Source organism: Petaurus breviceps, unplaced genomic scaffold, assembly GCF_028583685.1.
Source record: "Petaurus breviceps papuanus isolate PSGF00001 unplaced genomic scaffold, PetGlider_PUasm1.0 90865, whole genome shotgun sequence".
NCBI lineage: Eukaryota > Metazoa > Chordata > Mammalia > Diprotodontia > Petauridae > Petaurus > Petaurus breviceps.
Genome location: NW_027187367.1, coordinates 1,306,947 through 1,327,101, shown reverse-complemented (window position 1 = coordinate 1,327,101; position 20,155 = coordinate 1,306,947). Strand labels below are relative to the sequence as shown.

General features: G+C 40.9%; 1 protein-coding gene across 2 annotated transcripts in view; it reads right to left on the bottom strand.

Annotated features, from left to right (window-relative positions):
- PIK3R5 (phosphoinositide-3-kinase regulatory subunit 5) overlaps positions 1 to 20,155 on the bottom strand; it is a 150,341-nt gene that overhangs the window by 36,502 nt on the left and 93,684 nt on the right. The window contains exons 10-19 of one of the 2 annotated variants that reach the window (XM_069073088.1): positions 18,692 to 19,385; positions 18,243 to 18,405; positions 17,296 to 17,421; positions 16,174 to 16,302; positions 14,976 to 15,069; positions 11,066 to 11,142; positions 10,327 to 10,420; positions 10,040 to 10,122; positions 9,538 to 9,650; positions 4,610 to 9,341 (exon numbers count right to left, since the gene is read on the bottom strand). In XM_069073088.1, coding sequence (XP_068929189.1) covers positions 9,194 to 9,341; positions 9,538 to 9,650; positions 10,040 to 10,122; positions 10,327 to 10,420; positions 11,066 to 11,142; positions 14,976 to 15,069; positions 16,174 to 16,302; positions 17,296 to 17,421; positions 18,243 to 18,405; positions 18,692 to 19,385 — 1,721 coding nt within the window. In that variant the 3' untranslated portion in view covers positions 4,610 to 9,193. Of the gene's footprint in view, positions 1 to 4,609; positions 9,342 to 9,537; positions 9,651 to 10,039; positions 10,123 to 10,326; positions 10,421 to 11,065; positions 11,143 to 14,975; positions 15,070 to 16,173; positions 16,303 to 17,295; positions 17,422 to 18,242; positions 18,406 to 18,691; positions 19,386 to 20,155 lie in introns of those variants that run through there. The other variant, XM_069073089.1, reaches the window with a different exon arrangement.

Sequence of the window (20,155 nt, the reverse complement as noted above, 5' to 3'; positions counted from 1 at the left end):
CCCCCCCCCAGGCTGCCCTCCCTTCCATCATCCCCCCCTCTCATCCCCTTCCCGCCTACTCTCCTGTAGGGTGATACCCTATTTAGTGTGTATGTCATTCCCTCCCTAAAACAAATTCAATGAGAATAAGGTTGACTCATTCCCTTTTGCCTTCCTGTTCTTCCCCTCCATTTTAACCATTTTCCCTTGCCTCTTCCATGAGAGATAGTTTAACCCCATTCTGTCTCTCACCATCTCCTGTCATTATATTCTTCTCTCACCTGCTAATTTCACCTTTTAAGTATCATCCCTTACTATTAAATTGGTCCTTTATGTATACCTGTACACATATATACACACATTCACATATATATTCATATGCCTATATACCCTCCTATATACATATATGTATGTATACATATATACATATATGTATACATATTCATATATTCATTTCTATTCCCTTCAACTATTCTCATACTGAGAAAAGTTTTATAAGTTACAATGATCGTTTTTCTATGTAGTGATGTAAATAGTTCAACTTTGGTGAGTTCCTTATGATTTCTTTTCCCTGTTTACCTTCTCATGCTTCTCTTGCTTCTTGTATCTGAATTTAAAATTTTCTATTCAACTCTGGTTTTTTCATCAAGAATGCTTAAAAGTCCTCTATTCCACAGAATGACCATATTTTCCCCTGAAACATGATACTCAGTTTTGCTGGGTAGGTGATTCGTGGTTTTAATCCCAGCTCCTTTGCCCTCCGGAATATCATATTCCAGGCCCTTCGATCCCTCAGGGTACAAGCTGCCAGATCCTATATTATCCTGATTGTGTTTCCACAATATTGAAATTGTTTCTTCCTGGCTGCTTGTAATATTTTCTCCTTGATCTGGGAACTCTGGAACCTGGCTATAATATTCCTAGGAGTTTTCTTTTTGGGATCTTTTTCAGGAGGTTATCGGTGGATTCTTTCAGCCTCTATTTTATCCTCTGGTTCTAAAACATCAGGGCAATTTTCCTTGAGAACTTCTTGAAGGATGATTTCTAGGTTCTTTTTTTGATCATGGCTTTCAGGTAGTCCAATAATTTTTAAATTATCTCTCCTGGATCTATTTTCCAGGTCAGTGGTTTTCCCCATGAGATATTTCACATTGCCTTCTATTTTTTCATTTGTTTGGATCTATTTAATAGTATCTTGATTTCTCATAAAGTCACTAACTTCCATTTGCTCCAATCTAATTCTGAAAGAATGATTCTCTTCAGTGAACTTTTGAGATTCTTTTTCCATCTGGCAAATTCTGCTTTTTAAGGCATTCTTCTCCTCATTGGCTTTTTTAACCTCTTTTGCCATTTGAGTTAGTCTATTTTTTAAGGTGTTATTTTCTTCTGTCAGGTTGTTGACTCTCATTTCATAATTTTTTTGCATGATCCTTATTTCTCTCCCCAATTTTTCCTCTACTTCTTTTATTTGATTTTCAAAATCTTTTTTAAGCTCCTCTATGGCCTGTAACCAACTCATATTTTTCTTGGAAGCTTTTGGTGCAGGAGTTCTGACTTCACTGTCTTCCTCCTGTTCCATGCTTTGATCCTTTTTGTCCCCCAAAATAGGAACATAAAGTTGAATTGCTCTGCTTGGTTTGCTTCCTTTGCCTGCTCATGTTGCCACTCAATTACTTGACTTTTGGGCTTTTTTCCACAGTAGGACTCTGCTACCAGACAGGGGAGCTTTATCCCAAACGCTGGCATTTTCTCAGCTGCAGAAGGTATTAGTTGGGTGCCCTCTCTGAAGCCTCCACACGCTCTGGCAAGCTGGTCACACACCCCAGGACCTCCACCTTAGACCTCAAACCCAATCCAAGCAGGTTAAAGCAAGAGCAATTACCCCTCCAACTGGATGCTTGGTTCCCCTACAATCTGCAGGCCAGGAGCTGAAGCTGCTAGGTGGCGGGCGGCAGCTGCACAGCCTCAGCAGCTTCTCTCTCCAGGGTTTAAAAGCCACATTCCCAAATTACTTGATTCCAAAGTCCACACTGCACTGACCTCTCACTTTGTCCTTGGCATCTATGGGTTGAAAATTCTGGAAATCGCTACAGCTGCTGGTAATCTTAAGTCCCTCCAGCCAGTGGCTGGTCAGACCCACCCTGGGGCTAAAACCTCAGTCTCCCTTGGGGCTGAGCCCGGCTCCCAGAGCGCTTTGCTGGCCACTTACTCCTGACCTGCCAGGCTGTCTTCAGCAGGTTAGCTTCTCTGTGTCATTTTGGGAGTTCTGTAGCTCCAAAGTTTGTTCAGTCACCTTTTACATGAATTGGGGGAGGTGGAAGCCAGAGCCCTGTGGAAGTCCTGTTTCTACTCGACTCTGCCCCTCAGTAATGACAATTAAAAAATCTTCCCTGACCCTTAATAGGCCTAAGGGAATTTGAAAATCTTTCCTGCCTCCTAATAGGCCGAATATAATCACATGGAGGGAGGAGTTTGCTGAACAGGTGGAGCAGAGCCCAGAAGAAGCTGGGAGTCAGAGCAGTTAAGAGCTGGAGGGAGGAGAGGACACTGGCAAGGAGACAGCTAGGTATGGTGTGGCTCCCTGCTGTGTTAATGGCATATTAACTTCTTTGTTGCCATGATGGATTCAGTTTTCTGGTGTCTGAATAAATATTTTGCTTCTGTCTTCCATTTGGGGAGTCCCTTATATTTTGTCATTCAGAACTATGCTGGCAAATTCAGTCACTGTCTGTGCTGTGAATATTGCATTGGTGCTACATCTGGTGAGGATAAAAATTGATAGATCCTATGCTTATCAGGAAAAAGGGTATCCATTGAAATTTCCTGAGCCTACTAGGTTATGAAGGGGGTTCCTTTGTCCTTGGGTGAGGTTATACAACTGAAACGCAGGAGACCTGAGCAGCAACAATGGGAGAGATTTCACCCACTCAACCGTGCATTATGCAATTGAATACTGAATTTAATAAATATTTATTAAGTGCCCATGCACAAGAAGTTGGCAAGTTCTGGAAACAGACACATGCCTGGCTCTCATAGACATCATAATTTAAAAGGGGATCAGGGTGAGATATAAATATGACACAGAATGAGGCAAATGCCAAGGAGTGGTTCAGGCAAAGTGCTTGAAAGACTTTTGAGGAATTACTTTTATTGAGCTAAAGGATAACCCCAGGAAATTTCAGAGAGGTGATACCTGATTGAGTTGAGCCTTGAATGGAGTTGGCAAGGGCCTCTTTCACACACAGGGGACATTAAAATAAATCGATGTTGCAAAAGGGTCCAGTTTGACTGGAATAGTGTGAAGAGAAGCGAAATGAGAAAAGGCTGAAAACATGGGTTATGGTCAAATAATGAGGACCAGGAATGTCAGAGTGGTGGGGGTTGAGAGTTGTACTTTAATCAGTAGGCAACAGACCACTGAAAAATTTTAAATCCAGGATTAGCATTATCAGACAGTGGTACATTAGGAAGATTACCTGGATTAAGTAAGAGACTAATTGTGGAGACTGGGAACCCCAGGGAGACCAGTTAAGAGTCTATTATATCAGATCAAGCAAAATGTGACACTTAAATTAGGGTTGCAATTGGTTGTTTTGAGTGTAGACTCATAATGAAAACAGATCAGTTTTTTGTATCTATACTGACACATAGTAGGTGCTTAATGTTTATTCATCCTTTCATACTCAGGAACTCTATCTTCTACTGTAACTAAATTACCAGCATATTCCTTAATATTATCTTGCATTTTCTAGGTTCATCATAGTCTTTTTTTTTTCTTGGAGGGGCAATTGGAGTTAAGTGACTTGCCCAAGGTTACATGGCTAGTTTTTGTGTTGTCTGAGGCCGAATTTGAACTCAGGTCCTCCTGACTCCAGGCTAGTGCTCTATTCACCGTGCCACCTAACCACCCCTGGTTCATCACATTCTTGATGGCCACATTCTGGGAATGGAACCTGCTTCTTCCTCATTTCTGTCTAACTGATATCCTTCTTTTAGCTCAGGCACCATCTTTCCATAATAAAAATCTTATTTCAAGACAATCTGAAATCTTATTTCAAGACAATTATCCATACACCACCCCCTCCCCCCAACCCAACCTTGACGAAAGATTTCTTTTAAAAAAGATTTTTCTTCTCAGAATTTTCCTAGAGTGATTTGGATCTCTTTTTTTTTTATCACTAATCACACTCAACTTTGTATGATGTCTGTGTATATGTTATATTCCTCCTATTACACCATAAGCAGTTTGAAAGCAGGGATTGTGAAATGTCTTCGCAGCCCCAGAACATAGTGCCTGGCACATGACAATGTTTAATAAATGGATCTTGAACTGAATTGAGCAAACTACTGACCATTTATGCTGAATACAATCATACCTATCTGAACTTGTTTTTTGTTCTATGTGTGTCTGTTTTTTGTGGTATAGTCATCTGAACTTCACATTCACAACACATTCCTCCACCCTTTCCCAAAAAGGGGGAGGGGGAAGAAAACATCAACCATGGCACAGTTCAAGTTAGCAGTTTTGGCCTAGGTGGCAGAGAACTTCAGGATAAAATCGTAATTCCATTCCAAACTAGTAGGTTTTACTTACTAGTACATATAGAATGGTAGGACCTCAGAGGCCATCTAGTCAAACATTTTCATTTTATAGATGAGGAAACTTGAAAGCCAAAAAGATTAAATGATTTGTCCACAATCACACAAATAGTAACCATTAGAGGAAGGATTTGAACACAGATCTTCAGATTCAAGAATTCTTGCTTTTTTCCCTTACCACAATGCATATGAAATACAATGTTGATGAAGTAGATACAAAGTAGGAGAGTAGTTCTGAATAACTTAAACCTTTCTTCAGTTTCCTGAGGGACCAGTGAAACATCACACTGTGATCAACGATGAGACCAAAACAGAAATGAAAAGGATTGAGTAGCTGCTGTAGAATTCTAGGATTGGATTTTCAATAGCGAAAGGTTTCTGATTTTTTCCTTGAATAGCAAAGTTTCTGATTTTTCCCTTGGTCTTGGGACAGAATAGTTTAGCTCTTTATATACAACAACCCTATGAGATCTGTGGTGCAAATATTATTATCTCTGTTTTACAGATGAGGAAACTGAAGTTCAAAGAGACAAAATGAATTATCCAAGGAAGGTTACAAGGAGAACAAATAATGGATCTGGCACTTGAACCTGGATTTTTAGATTCCAAGTTCAATGTTTTTCCCAATATACCATGTTGCCTCTATGAAATCCCAAAGCTCTGATACAGACTTTCAGGAGGCAGTTAGGTTGCCTAAGGACACCCAGGACAGGGCCCCAATTAAGTTACTTGTAAAGAATGGACAGCCCAAAAGGGCAGGAATTAGCTGCATGTTTTCATCTGTCCCAAAAATTATCGATCTAAGACTTTACTCTCTAAACCCTGGGCCCAACTGTGTCAACCTAGGATGATATCTTCCTTATGGGTTTGAGGTTGGGGCAGTGGGGGAACACAGCACATCAGAATTCTTTTGTTTTTCCTAGCATTCTTGATTCTTTACATACCTCATCCTCCAGGAGTGGATTCAATGCAATTTAACTAGTACTGATCTCAAAAGCATCTTTCCCAGAATTTGAACCCTAGGCTTGTGAGGACTTCAGGCAGCACCTTTGCACCTGGTACCCTATCAAAACAGCAAAGTGAGAAGGGATAGAAGACTGAAGTGAGGGACAGAGACTCTCGTGTACTTGATAGTTGGCCAAATGTACTGATTTCTTCCCCAATCAGATACTGTGTTCACACCTGTGCCTTTATATATGCCAGTCTCCTTTGCATAAAATAGACTACTTCTCCCTTTTTAAGTACAGCTTTCTCCATAAAACTTTCCCTAATCTCACTCCCAAAACACATAATAAACGAACTTTCCTTCACTGAATTTCACTTCTACACCCGCCACAGGTTCCCCACCTCTGACATTATAGTATCTTTCCTATTCCATAATAGAGATCTGTATGCATGGCATCCTTTGTTCCCACCCCACATCAAGCTAGAAGTAAGTTCAGTACAGAGAGTGTAATTTTTAATTTTATGTAAAAGTCTACCTCTTTCAGACTGAGATAGCTCTGAGACAAACACTTTAAAAAGCAGTCCTACAAAGAAAAGGAACCTATTTAAAGATGATTGCAGTGTCCAGTTTTCCAGCATCTAATTTTCATGACTGAAGTAAGGTCTTTGAAGGTAAATAGAAGAGAATTTTTTTCCTGCTTTGGTGACCACCTATTTGATTTCATCTGGTTTGGTGACATTGAGACAAATTCCCTGGTTATGGTATAGATGGCAGAAATGGGAATTCTGGTTTATCTCATGTGATAGAAGTGATCTTAATGAAGGGACCTTGTTTTGGACCAGTAACTCCAGGAGAGACTTCTAGTTGAGTACGGCAAGAGACCTTAGACTTGCCTTGCCATCTTAGATAGAACATGACCTTCTTGAGAGCAGGGACAATCTTACATTTCCATTACTTACTTACATTATCTTACTATCCCTAGTGCTTATCACAGTGCTTTTCACATAGTGTTTAATTTATTCATTCACTCATTTATTCATCTACTGCTTGGAAGGGCTAATTCAAGGAGGAAAGGTTTTTGTTTTTGCTTTTTCCTGCACTGTTCCTTACTGTCTGACAGACAAACTCCTCAGGGCCTAGCCAAAGGAGCAGACGTGAAGAAGTTCTGAAGATCACAAGCTCAAGGTCTCTATTTTGGTGGAAAGAACATAACACTACCTAAAGGGCCTAGAAAAGGATTAACTCAAATGGAGCAGCCATCAGCAGCCCCACCCATCAGTGAATTGTGGTAGGAATTGTTCCCAAAAGAAAAAGTCCAAAGTCCAGAATTGTTAGTTGCTCCCAACACTTGTGCCTCTTTGCTATGGTTCTCTTAATTTTGTGTTTACCGTGGTAATATCCACAATATGGACACTGTGTTTGTTGGTGGAATGTTATATTATTATTTCCGCTTCACTTTGAGTTTAGTAAGTGTTTCTAATTAAGACTTCATGGAGTTAAATTGGTTGCTTTGTTAAATGGGAAGCACAATGGTGTGTGTACAAGTGGTGTACCCAATCAGGGTAACCTCTAGATTCCTGAGAAAATGAGTTATATTGTGGGTTGCTCCTCTGGGAATGCCACACCTGTCCAGAATGAGTGCAAATTGCATGAGTGAGACAAGACAGCCAGAGAGAGTGAGAAGGGTGGAGGGGTGAAGAGATCGGGTGTCATATTCATACCATATTTGTATTTCCAGCACCAGTACAGTTCTTGGCATAAACTTGACACTTTAATAAAGACTAGTTGACTTAAACAGCCATAAAACCTACTCAGAACTGGAGAAGAAATCCTCTACAGGGCTATTGCTCACTTTATTCCCCCCTACTCTTGCCTTGCCTCTTCCCTTTTATTTCCTCAATTAAGGGATGGACTTTTAATTTTAAATTCCATCAGAATCTCCAGAATCTCTGAAATGAAAGAGAAGTCAGGTGTCTAACTCATACCTAGGAAAGGATCTCCTCTACATCATCTCTGACAAGTTGTTATGGAGCTTCTACATGGAGTCCACCAGAGATGTCTAAGTCCCTACCCTACCATCCCAGGGAGCCCAGTTCTGAAGAGTTGTTGTTTTTTTTAACGAACCTGTAATTTCCTTAGTGTAAGGAACTCCTTACATAGAAATTCCCTCAGCAACTGAAATGCAATTAGGTGTCACATGAAGTACATATTGTGTGTTAACTGAAGTACAATTGTGCAACTTAAGAGTTCTAGAGGTTGCGTGGGGGGCACCGAGAGGTTAAATGATTTATTCAGGGTCACATGGACAGGAAATATCAAAGGTAAGACTTGAATGTAGGTCTCCCACACTCTATCCACTCTGTTATGTTTTGACTGTATGTACAATGAAATACAATAAACATTATTAAGTACCTATTGTATGTAGAGTTCTGTTACAAAACATTTTCTCAGGGTCACTAAACAACCCTTTGCTCTTCTGCCTTTTGTGGTCAAAGCCTAGTCCCTCGGACCTTCTTCCACATGACAGTCCTTCAAATCCTTCTTTTCTCCAAGCTAGCCATCCTGGTTGGGAGTCCCCTTTCTACCAAAAGGGCCTTTGAGGAAAGAACATAATGTACATCATGTGGACTCTTAGTACATCAAGAGTGATACAGTACAATAGAACCTAAATACAAAACTCTGGAACCAAAGTACAGGTGAAACTTTAGTATAACAGAATCTTTTTTGGGGGCTAATAAATCTCCTTGGATCAGGCCAAGATGGAGCTGCCTTAGACCAAACTCCCCACTACAGCGAGTTGTTTATAGTTAGACTGAGGTACCATTAATTCTTCACTATATTCTTAATTATTAACTATATACTTAATCATATTACTAATCTAATGTTGCACATAAAGTGTACCATGTATTTATCTTGTCTCTCCAACTATAATGTAAACTCCTCACATGTCTTCTCCAACCTTTAAAATAATGCTCGGCACTTGTTAGAACCTTGATATGATCTCTTCAGAGACTAGAGGTCTAAAAAGGCAGTGGGGTGGGGCCTGAATAGCCTTTTGGGACACAATTTCCCCTCTATTTGTTCTCCATTCTCTTCCCAGCCTCTCACCCCAGGGTCTGAAGTGAAAGAAGAGAGGACTAGCCTTCAAAGGCTATATAACAACCAAGGCACATAACTTAAGAACAGCCAGGCCCTGAGACAAAATCATAGATTTTAGAGCCAGATTATATGTTCCAGGTGCCTAGCTTTAGGGAGGGGTAAGTTATTTTCCATTTTATAGATGAGAGAACCAAAGCTCAGAGAGAAGCTAAATGACTTGCCTAAAGTTACTCACCTACAAAGTCAGAAGGAAAGATGAACTTATAACCCTTATCACCTTCATACACTCTCTTCCCCCTCCCATATAAAGCATACTTATATGAGCAGAAGACAGTCTTTCCCTACAGGGCTAAAGGTTTCTGTCTTTTTCCTGCTGGGAAAAAAACCCAATAACATCATTAGAATCCCATGTGGAAACTAGTTAATTGATTAGTGAATTCCATTCTCTGTAGGACAAGCCACAATTGCCAGTCCTAGCTCTCTGGATTGGGAGAACTCTGTTTTGGGAAGTGGGAGTCCATGCCTCCTTGTGATGTATCAAATCCAGATGAAGATCTTGAGTTTGCTGTGTTAGGGCAGAGCTCCACTGAACGTCATGATGGGCAAACACAGGAAAGAGCAGAGGTCAGGTGATTTTTGAGGTGGCAGGAAGGAAAGTCTCTGGGACTGTGGGGAAAGGCTGCTGTTCTCAGATTTGTAGCAGGGAGAGATTTCACACCTGTTGGGGAGGCCTTGGCTCAGGGAAGGATCTGACGGTAATAACCTCCAGTCCCACCCCCTCTTCCAAACCAGTTCTGAGAAATGGGTGAGTTTGGGAAAATGGAGAAATGTGGTGCAGATGCAACCCACTCCTCCCCCTAACACACAGCTGTAGTTTTTCCCGGGGCAAAGTTATGGACCCCTTTTTCCATTACCTGACCACACTCTGTAGGATTTTTCGCTCATCCTGATCCAGACAAACAGCAAAGGAGCAGTTATTGGAGCCAATGATTTGTACCTTGTCCACTTTAATATGTGATGTGCTGATCTGTGAAGAAGTTTTGGATCAGTGACCCAATAACCAAGCAAGGGGTCAGAAAAAAGGGAGATAGAATTGCCAAAGCCCAATATCTTTCTCTCTCTCTCTCTCTCTCTCTCTCTCTCTCTCTCTCTCTCTCTCTCACCATAATTTTCCAAATTCCCTGAGTTTGAACTTCTTCTACTCTGTGACCTGAGGATTTTCCAACAAAACAGACAGTCTACAAATCATTCCTCCTGCATGTGCCCCGATATGTCCTTTTCTACACATATGATTACAAATATGACTTTGACTTCATTTCCTTTCTCTCACTTTGTTCCCTCATGTCCCCAAATTTTTACTGATCACCTGTATATGAGAGTGAGAGTGGGGGCCAAGGACACAAAGGATGCTAATACCTGATTATAGCTCTTCTTGGACTTAGAGTTCTGTCTCTTCACCACCTCAGTCAGAGTCAAGGTCAGAGATTCCATGTTAGAATCTAAACAAGAAAGAATTCTCAAGTCATGAGCTCAGGCTCTGGGTCTACCCTCTGTCCCTATCAATGTACAATAAGCCCTGAAAGACGAAGAGGGTTAGGGCTGGCCCCCAGAGAACTAAGAAGTCAACTCCTAGTAGCCATTAACCCTGCCAAGTACATGACCCTTACCCCTTCCTTCCCCCAACTCAATCCAGTTTCACTTACCTAGCTCCTCCAACTTTCTGCAGGCTTTGTTGAGGTTGACAGAGGTGCATACTTTTTCTATATTGTTCCAGCGGCTCCGTCCACTAATGGCCCCCTGTAAGACCAGGTAAAAGTAGCCAAGCTCAGCCCCAAGGAGGCCCTTCAGCCCTACTCCAAATGTACACCCTAATCACCAGTTAACATTTACATACAAAGATAATGATCCAGATCATTATGGGGTATGCATGTAAGTGATTTTAGTCCAGTAGTGATCCAGAAGTGATGATTTTCCAGCAAAACTTTCTTGTCTGATGCCTCTTCACAAAATATTTATGTATTTAGTTTGTAGTCACATATATTAATATTATTTTGTACATTTGTTGAGTTATTTTTACTTCAGCATCACAGAATTATAGATTGTGATGACTTAAAGGAAGCTTAAAGACAGGCTAGTCTAACTCCTGCCTTTTTATACAGGAGAAAAAATAAGATCCAGAAATGTGAAGGGATTTGGTCAAGGTCATATATGGAGAAATGGAACTAGAACTTTTCTAGACTCAGAAACTGTGATCCAGAAAAAAACAAAGGACATGGTCTGGGATAAAATCTCTTGTCAAAAAAAAGTCAGAGATAGAAGGAGTTCCCAATTCTTGCATTGGCTCAGTATTTAGAGGGAGGACAAGATTTCAGGGTCTTTTTTTTTTTTTTTGGAGGGGGGGGGGAAGGTAGGGCAATTAGGGTTAAGTGACTTGCCTCTTACCTTGCTATAGATAATCTGTAGTGTAAGTGGGATGGCTTCTCGGTCTCCATCAATTCCCAGTCGTTTACTGCCAGGACCTGTATGATACAGATCCACATTTTTCAATCCAAACATCCCTTCCCTTATCTCCACACCTATATACACAGATGCCTCATGATTCTACTCACCCCTCCTTCCTTATGCCCCTCAACTCCAGGCTTCAGCAACCCCTTTTCTCCCCTTGTGCTACCAGTAAGTCACACCTTATGCCCAATGAAAACTCTTTTTGCTTTAAGGAAATATTCTTGATTTACTGAATCATAATCTTTAGAAACCAGACCAGATCTGGACAGGTCATTTCAATCCAGACATTCCCTCAGGGCCTTCATTACTCACTCATCTGGTCTCAGAGTCTCACCAATTCCTGCCCATTAAGAGCAGCTAATGAGAATCCAAAGAGTAAAAGAATCCAAAGGCACAGAGCCTGAAGGAAATCAGTTGATGTTCAAATGAAATTGGATTGGAGATCAGGAAGAACTTAATACAAGTTGAAATATGACCTCAACCCTGCAGTTTTTTTCCTTATTTTTCTTTATTGTGCCTGGGAAGGTGGGTGCCCTCTCTGAACTGATAGTGTTTTATGTGCTAAAAATTTTTAATTCTTAAATTTCTTTGCAAAACATCATCCATACATTGAACATAAAACCAGTTGAATCTCTTAGAATGTACAAACTTCCAAAATGAAATAAAAGAGTAATTTTTAGCTGAGAAAACATGCAACTTTACACTCTGATAGTTTTTCATTTGTTAAAAACAAAAGAGGGAAATGTGTCTTTTAAAAGTTAGTACCACCCAGTAAATGAGGAGCAGGTGAATGAATCAGTGGCAGCAGTGGTAGTTTTCAGACCTCTCAGCCCACAGCGCCACAGACAACTTAGAAGATCAGGAGGAAGGGCCTCTTACACCAAGGTGAGAGGAAAGAACAATTCAGTGCAGGCTGTGTCAGCACAGCCCTTGACCCAGCAATCCAGGAGTAGACCTTGGGAGCCACTGAATCAGCAGTGGCAGTGGCTGCTTCTGTAGCTTTCAGCCCACAAGCTGTAAGGGGATCAAACAACTGGTCAGAAGGAGATTACAGGCGTCTAGCACTGAGGTAGGACTCTGCTGCTTTGTCCATGCTCAGATGCAGGTCATAGTGCTAGGGGGCAGTCCTAAGGCGAGGAGGAGCAGTAGCACACCAGAGTTTGCCAGCACAGTGGAGTAGGGATCCTCCTCACAGTCCAGGGCAGGAAAGAGTACTTGTGGTCACTCAAAGACCACCACTGGCCAAGAGAGCAGTAAACAAAGCTGCCTTTAGATCATACCACCTTGGAATAACTGAAAACTTACAGCTCTGTAGAAGTATCTCTGAAAATAGCTGCATAAAACCTCTGAAGCTTGGGACAAGAAGGTACAAGACACCCTGGAAGCAGAGCCCTACTTTGTTAAAACAAAGTGTTATAAGTCAAGTAATAGGCTGGGAAAACGAGAAAACGACAGAAAAAATTCTAACCATAGAAATTACTATGGTGAGGAGGAAGATCAAAACACACACTCAAAGAAGATAACAAAGTCAAAGCTTCTACATCCAAAGCCTCCAAGAAAAATACAAATTGGTCTCAGGCCATGGAAGAGCTCAAAAAGGATTTTGAAAATCAAGTAAGAGAGGTAGAGGAAAAATTGTGAAGAGAAATGAGAGTGATACAAGAAAATAATGAAAAAAGAGTCAACAGCTTGGTAAAGGAGACACAAAAAAATACTGAAGAAAATAACATCTTAAAAAACAGTCTAGGTCAAATGGTAAAAGAGGTCCAAAAAAACAATGAGGAGAAGAATACCATAAAAACCAGAATTGGCCAAATGGAAAACGAGAACACAAAATTTCACTGAACATAAAAACTCCTTAAAAAGTAGAACTGGTCAAATAGAAAAGGAGAAGAAAATAATTCCTTAAAAATTAAAATGGAACAAATGGAAACTAATCACTTTATGAGATTTCAAGAACCAATAAAACAAAGCCAAAAGAATGAAAAAAAAAACCTAGAAGACAATGTGAAATATCTCACTGGAAAAACAACTAACCTGGAAAACAGATCCAGGAGAGAGAATTTAAAAGTTGTTTACCTGATTACCTGAAAGCCATGATCAAAACAAAAGCCTAGACATCATCTTTCAAGAAATTATCAAGGAAAACTTTCCTGATATTCTAGAACCAGAAGGTAAAATAAAAATTAAAAGAATCTATCAATCACCTCTGAAAGAGATGATGAGCCCCCAGGAATATTTTAGCCAAATTCCAGAGCTCACAGGTCAAGGAAAAAGCAGCCAGAAAGAAACAATTCAAGTATTATGGAGTCAGTTGGGATAACACAAGATTTAGCAGCTTCTACATTAAAGGATTGGAGGACTTGGAATATGATATTCTAGAGGACAAAGGAGCTAGGATCACAACCAAGAATCACCTGCCTGCCAAACTTAGTATAATCCTTCAGGGGGAAAAATGGATATTCAATGAATTAGAGGACTTTCAAGCATTCTTCATGAAAAAAATGAACAGAAATTTTGATCTTAAATACAAGACTCAAGAGAAGCACAAAAAGGTAAACAGAAAGGGGAAATCATAAGGACTTAATAAGGTTAAACTGTTTACATTTCTACATGGGAGGATGATACTTGTAATTCATAAGAACTTTCACAATATTAGGGCAATATTCCTTCTAATTCAAGGAATATTGAATATGAAGGGATGATATCTAAAAAAAATAAAATTAGAGGATAAGAAAGGAATATAATGGGAGGAAGGGAAAAGGAGGGACAGAATGGGATAAATTATCTCTCATAAAAGAGGCAAGAAAAATCTTTTACAGTGTGAGGGGAAGAGAAGGGAGGTGAAGAGGAGTGAGGGAACTTTTCATCAGAATTGGCTCAAAGAGGGAATTACAGACACACTCAATCAGGTATAGAAATATATCTTACACTACAGAAAAGGAGATGAAGGGAAAGGGTATGGAAGAGAGAGAAGATTAGGGGAGGAAGCAGTCAGAAGCACAACACTTTTGAGGAGGGACAGAGTGAAAGAAGAGAGTGAATAGAATAAATGCAGTGGGGGGATAGGTTAGAGAGAAATAAGCTAGCCATATTAATTGTGAAAATAAATTTTTGAAGGAAGTTTCTCTGATAAAGGCTTAATTTCTTCAAACACATAGAAAACTGAGTCAAATTCATAAAAATAAGCGCCATTATAAAGTTGATATATTATCAAAAGATATGAACAGTTTTCAGATGAGGTAATCAAAACTATCTATAGCCATATGAAAAAATGGTCTAACTGTTGATTGGAGAAATGCAAATTAACATACTTCTGAAGTATTACCTCATACCTATTAGATTGACTAACAGTACAGAAAAGGAAAATGTCAAATGGTAGAAGGGTTGTAGGAAAAATGGGCTGATTCAACCATTCTATAGAGAAATTTGGAACTATACCCGATGGGCCATAAAATCAAGTGTACCCTTTGACTTGGCAATATCATTACTAGGTCTGTATCCTAAAACAGCTTTTTTCTGGGGCAAAGAATGAGAAATTGAGGAACTTCCCATCAACTGGGGAATGGCTGAACAAGTTGTGGTATGTGATTATGATGGAATACTATTGTGCTATGAAAAATGCTAAGCAAGATGTTCTCAGAAAAGCTTGGAGAGACTTGCACGAGTTGATGCAAAGTGAAACAAACTGTATATAAAGTAACAGTAATATTGTAAGATGATCAGCTGTGAATGACTCAACTATTCTCAGCAATACAATGATCCAAGATAATTCTGATGGACTTATGCCGAACGAACATCTGTGAATCCACCACCTATCTAGGCCTCCTAAAAAAGTAATACCTACCAGAAGCCTTGATAGCACGGATAGCTGCAGAGTGACCCAGCTCCAGGGAGTGGATAAAAATTTCTGTTGTCTTCTCCCCACTGATGAAGGTCAACTACAGAAAAGAATGTCTGTGATTATAAGGAGTCAACAGGTACTGTCTATATGCATGCTGTCTACATGCTGGCCTCCCTTCTTCTTCTAAGTCCTTTTGCTCTGAAGGTATACCAAAGAAGAGTTCATGGAGAGGGAGAAGCTAACTCTTACAGAAGCTAATTCCTACAAAATTCAAGTTCATTCCAGTTCCCCAAGAATCAAGTTTTTCTTTATAGACTGTTAGAACGTTAGAGATAAAAGGGACATTAAAAGATTATCTAATTCTGCTTCCTCATTTTGTAGATAAAGAAATTAAGGCCAAGAGAAGAGAAATAATCTGCCCAAGGTCCCTAGTTATAGTTTTTGGTAGGTAGGTGGTACAGTGGATAGAGTTCTGAGTCTAGGGTCAAGAAGATGTGAGTTCAGGGATGGCCAGGTAGCACAGCGAGTAAGAGCACCAGCTCCAGTGTCGGGATGACCTGGGGATCGAATCCGGGCTCAGACACTTAGCACCCACCCAGAAACACCTGGCCATGTAATCTTGAGCAAGTTACTTAACCCCAATTGCTTAGGGGCAGCCAGGTGGCTCAGCAAGTAAGAGCACCAGCCCCAGTGTCAGGATGACCTGGGGATCAAATCCGGGCTCAGATACTTAGCATCACACCCAGAAATAACTGGCCGTGTAACCTTGAGCAAGTTACTTAACCCCAATTGCTTAAAAAAAAAAAAGATGTGAGTTCAAATCCAGCTTTAGACATTTACTAGGAGTACAACCCTGGGCAAGTTATTCAACTTCTTGTCTGCCTTGATTTCCTCAACTACAAAATAGCACCTACCTCAAAGGGTTATTGTGAGGATCAGATGAGGTAGCATTTGTAAAGTGCTTGGCACTTTACTGGGTACAGTTGCCTGGTACAGAGTAAGAACTTAATAAATGCTTGTTCCTTTCCCTTCTCCTTTTTCTACTTCTTCATTCAGATAATCTTAACTACACAATTTGTTTGATCAGATACCCCAAAAGAGATGGTGCTAATGGCAATTTGAAAATCAATAATGGTGTGGGAAAAAGCAGTAGGGAGGAAAAAAGAGGAAGGATATTGTCCCCTCTAACTTCTATCTATACCTCTGTCTGATAGACTTGCAACAGGACTGGTCTTGTGGCAAAACGGCAGTAATAAAGCAGCATGTCTGCTAGGATGGGCAGCTGCTCCTGGGCACTCTCCAGTGGCCCAGCCTCAGGCTTCAAAGTCTGCTGCAGAGAGAAATCCGAGATAGAGATGGCATTAGCATGAACATTGTGAAACATGTAACAGTAAAGGAGAAAGATGAGTCAAAGGGAAAACCGGCAGGGACATCAGCTCTATGTTCTCACTTTTTTCCAATGCTCCTTTAAGGGAGAGGGTCAAGGTAGGGGGTAGACAAGGACAAAGCATAGCTTCCAAGTATCGGTTCCTGGAGTCATAAAATAAGGCTGGAAGGAGAAAGATTATGGAAGTTATCAGAATTGTGCCTAGTGCCCAAACAGGACACCAGAGAGAGAAAACCATAAGGCTAAAGCATCCCCAGCCACAGCTCCTGAACACAGTAGGATTTAGATCTTCCCTGATTCCCACCACTATATCATTACTCCTTTCTACCTAATTTTTATGGACAGGACTAAGGATAGGGAAAATAGGCAGTCACCTAAGGCGTGATACACACAATGGGTTACAACACAGGATTATTACAAATATAACTTCTATTAAATAAATGTTTTTTTTGAGTAACAAAACTGTATTTTTTGTGCTGTCTGTAGGCATTTATTTGGTGAAAAGTCAACCATTATAGTGAATCCCAGAGAGGAGAAAACCACATAGGGAAGAGATGCCAGTTTGAAACCCTGTCTAGGATAATCAAATGCCTCATCCCAAATTTAAAGGGATAGGGACTAGAACTATTGTTTCTTTGATATAGGGAATTCTTGGATGAGGAAACTACTTCTTACCAATAAAGATGGCACCTTCTCTGCAATGTAAAATCTTAGGAGAGTTAACCTGGATTAATGAGAAGTTAAACAACTTGTCCAGGATCTCATCGCCAGTATGTCAGAGGTCTTCCTGGATACAAGGACAGCTCTCTATGCATACTTCCTTCAGGCCCGAGCTTTGTTGATAGGACCTGAGCCCAAGTAAGGTAAGGGATCCCCAAATTTACATGTTGAGATAAAATCCTCCTTCCCTCTCCCCTGTTCCTCTGACCTGCCTACCTGGCACAAGACATCAGTGGGCAGGTGCATCAGCCCCAGCACGTTGCGCTCATACCAAGGATCCAACATTCCAAGGTAATGGGAAATGTCATTGGTGCTGTCCTCCCACGAGGCCAGGGGAATGTCCTGTAGTGGAAATAGAGACAGGAGGTGTCTAAGTCTAGGTGAGGCTCAAGATTTCCAACCCATGAGGCATCAGAATCAACACTCAACTAAATGGAACCATACAGCAGGGAGATGGAACTAGACAACTCCTGAAACCCAAATTTTTTGTTTCTCCTTCTTTTGAGTTTCTCCTGTGGTTTTTTAAAAAAACCTTTTGATTTTAATGGTGTAAGAAACTGGTAGGCAGTATGGAAACTGCAGATGAGCAACTTAATATATAACTAATGAGATATCTGGGGCACTGAGAGCTTACATCACATATGAATAGACAAGCAGCTAGACTGTGACTAAGGGAAGGCTTCAACCAAGGCTTCCTGACCCTCAAGTCAGCTCTCTATCCACAGTGCTATCCACAATAATGTCTCTCATTATTATTATTATTATTAATAGTATGAGGAACAACTCACATATCCATCCTGTTTTAAGGCTTACATGCATTTTCTTTACAACAGATCTGTCAGATGTGTATAATTCTTTTAACTTTTCATGTTTATACTTGTTTCCAATTAGATTTTAAAGTCTTGCATGGCAAGGACAGTGCCTTTTATTTCTTTATACCTCCCATAGCACTTACTAGCAGTATCCAAAACACATTAGGACCTAAGTAAGTCTTGGCTATTTATTTGACTGCCTCAAAAATACATAATTAAAAAAAGTCTCCCACTCCTTCTTTTTCCTCCTTCCCACATCCTCATTCTTGTTTTTCCCTCTCTAAGTGGAGACATTCTTTTGTTATGTTAGCAGCACACTGTCCAGTTTTCTCTCTGAGGCTCAGCACATACCACTGGAGTCAGATGCCTTAGAGAATCTGTGGACAGGAGGTGGGACTGGTTCGAATGAGCAGGAGAGGTACTAGATGTAGGCTGATAATTTCGTTTTACTGGAATATAGAAGAACTGGAGCTTGAAGTGCCGTGTCAGTAACGGGGAACTGCTTTCCAACTTCCTGGTATGAGGATAAGACAAGTGATAAAATGAGCATATGGCACCCTCCCTTATCCCCATTTCCTTTAATCCTCTGGCTCTCTACCTGTGGGCCCCACCACAGGTGGTACCTGGGAAACAGCCCAGGATGTCTTAAGGCACAGAAATGGACAAAGCCATCATGCTGACTGCGTTCCCAACCAGAAAGCAATCCCTTCCTCTCCAGTTCCTCTGTCTCTTGGTTTACAGGGCTGATCATACCAAGTCTGAATGGGTATGAAAGCAATGCTCCTTCTCCCACCCCTCACCGGAGATTGCTGTAAGCACGGGCAACCTTCCCTGAGATCCGGTCTGAGCCAAAGACCACAACACGCAGTGTGGAGGCCTTGGAGTCCTCATCACCACTAAGGAAGGGCCTCCGATGTCGATGATGTGTGGCAGTGGGGTAGGGCCAGCCAACAAGCTGGCTTTCCAACATGTTCTGGGGAAGGGAATGGGAACGTTGTGAACAGGAAGAAAGTTGTGAAGAAATGTTTAAAGGGCTGCAAAGACTCCCTGTCCGCCGAAGAGGCAGTGTGACTGAGCCAGTCCCTTTCACAGGGCTCTGGGAGTCTCTCCGAAGCACCATATTGCTTTTGCTCTTTAAGAGTTTATAGATTCTGTTAAACTTCCTCCCAGGTCTTTGGGGTCCTTGTTCCTCCTGGCTTTCTTTCCGTGGCCGATCAGGGGAACTTTCATCACTGTCTTCCATGTAGCCACTGTCCATGTAGTCTGAGAGGCCTGAGACAAAAGATGTCAATAGGTGGCTTGAAAGGCCAGGGACAGAGGCCTGGAGTGAGGCTGTTGACCTGGTCAAGTCTCTGAATGCCATAGAAGTAGTAGAGAGTAGGGAGTCCCGCTCAGCAAAGCATCCATCTGCCTCCAAGTCTTCCTCTTCTTCATCCTCAAGGGATTCTGGCTGGAGCAACTCCCTTTCCTTAAGCAAGATCTCCTTCAGGATGTCTAAAGAGAAGCACAAGTGTATCTCAGATCCCAGTCATGTGTAGCCCAAAACTCAGCAGAAAGGACTGCTAGGTTAACACACCTTGCTCAGGAAAGGGAGCATTAGCTCCCCTCTCCCCCTGGCTCCCTAACTATATGGTGAGAATATCCCTCTTCCACTGCTCACAATCACACATTTCTCCCCCTCCTTCCCTTCTGTCTCAAAGAAGGTGATATCCCAAATCCTAGCCAAAGCTATTCTCCCTCCTTGTGCTTTTGATCCCATGTTCCTTCCTTCCTATAGGTCTTTGAACTTGTAATCATCCCTTCTCTTTTATGCACCCTTTAACTTCTCCCCTCCAGACAAACTCAGGTCTCCTCAATTCCTCCCATCAGAAAACAAACAAGACAAAAGCAAACAAACAAACAAAATACAAAATGCCTTGTCATCATGCCTTAGCAGTTATTAACTTCTTTAGTCAGTTATCATTCCCATTCCTTCCTACCCTTCATGGACAAAATTCTTAATAATAATCAACATCTACATGGGACTTTTAATTTTGCAAAAACACTTTCCTCACAATTACTCAAAGAGGTAGGCAATGTGAAAATTACTATTCCATTTTTAAGATAAGTAAACTGAGGCCTACAGAGATTATACGATTTGCCTAAGACAATATATCTATTCAATGTCACAGCTAGAATTTAAGCTTAGGCTTTCCTACACCAAGTCCAGCATTCCTTATACTGTACTATGTTATCTCCTGAAAAAGTTGTTTATATACAAAGTC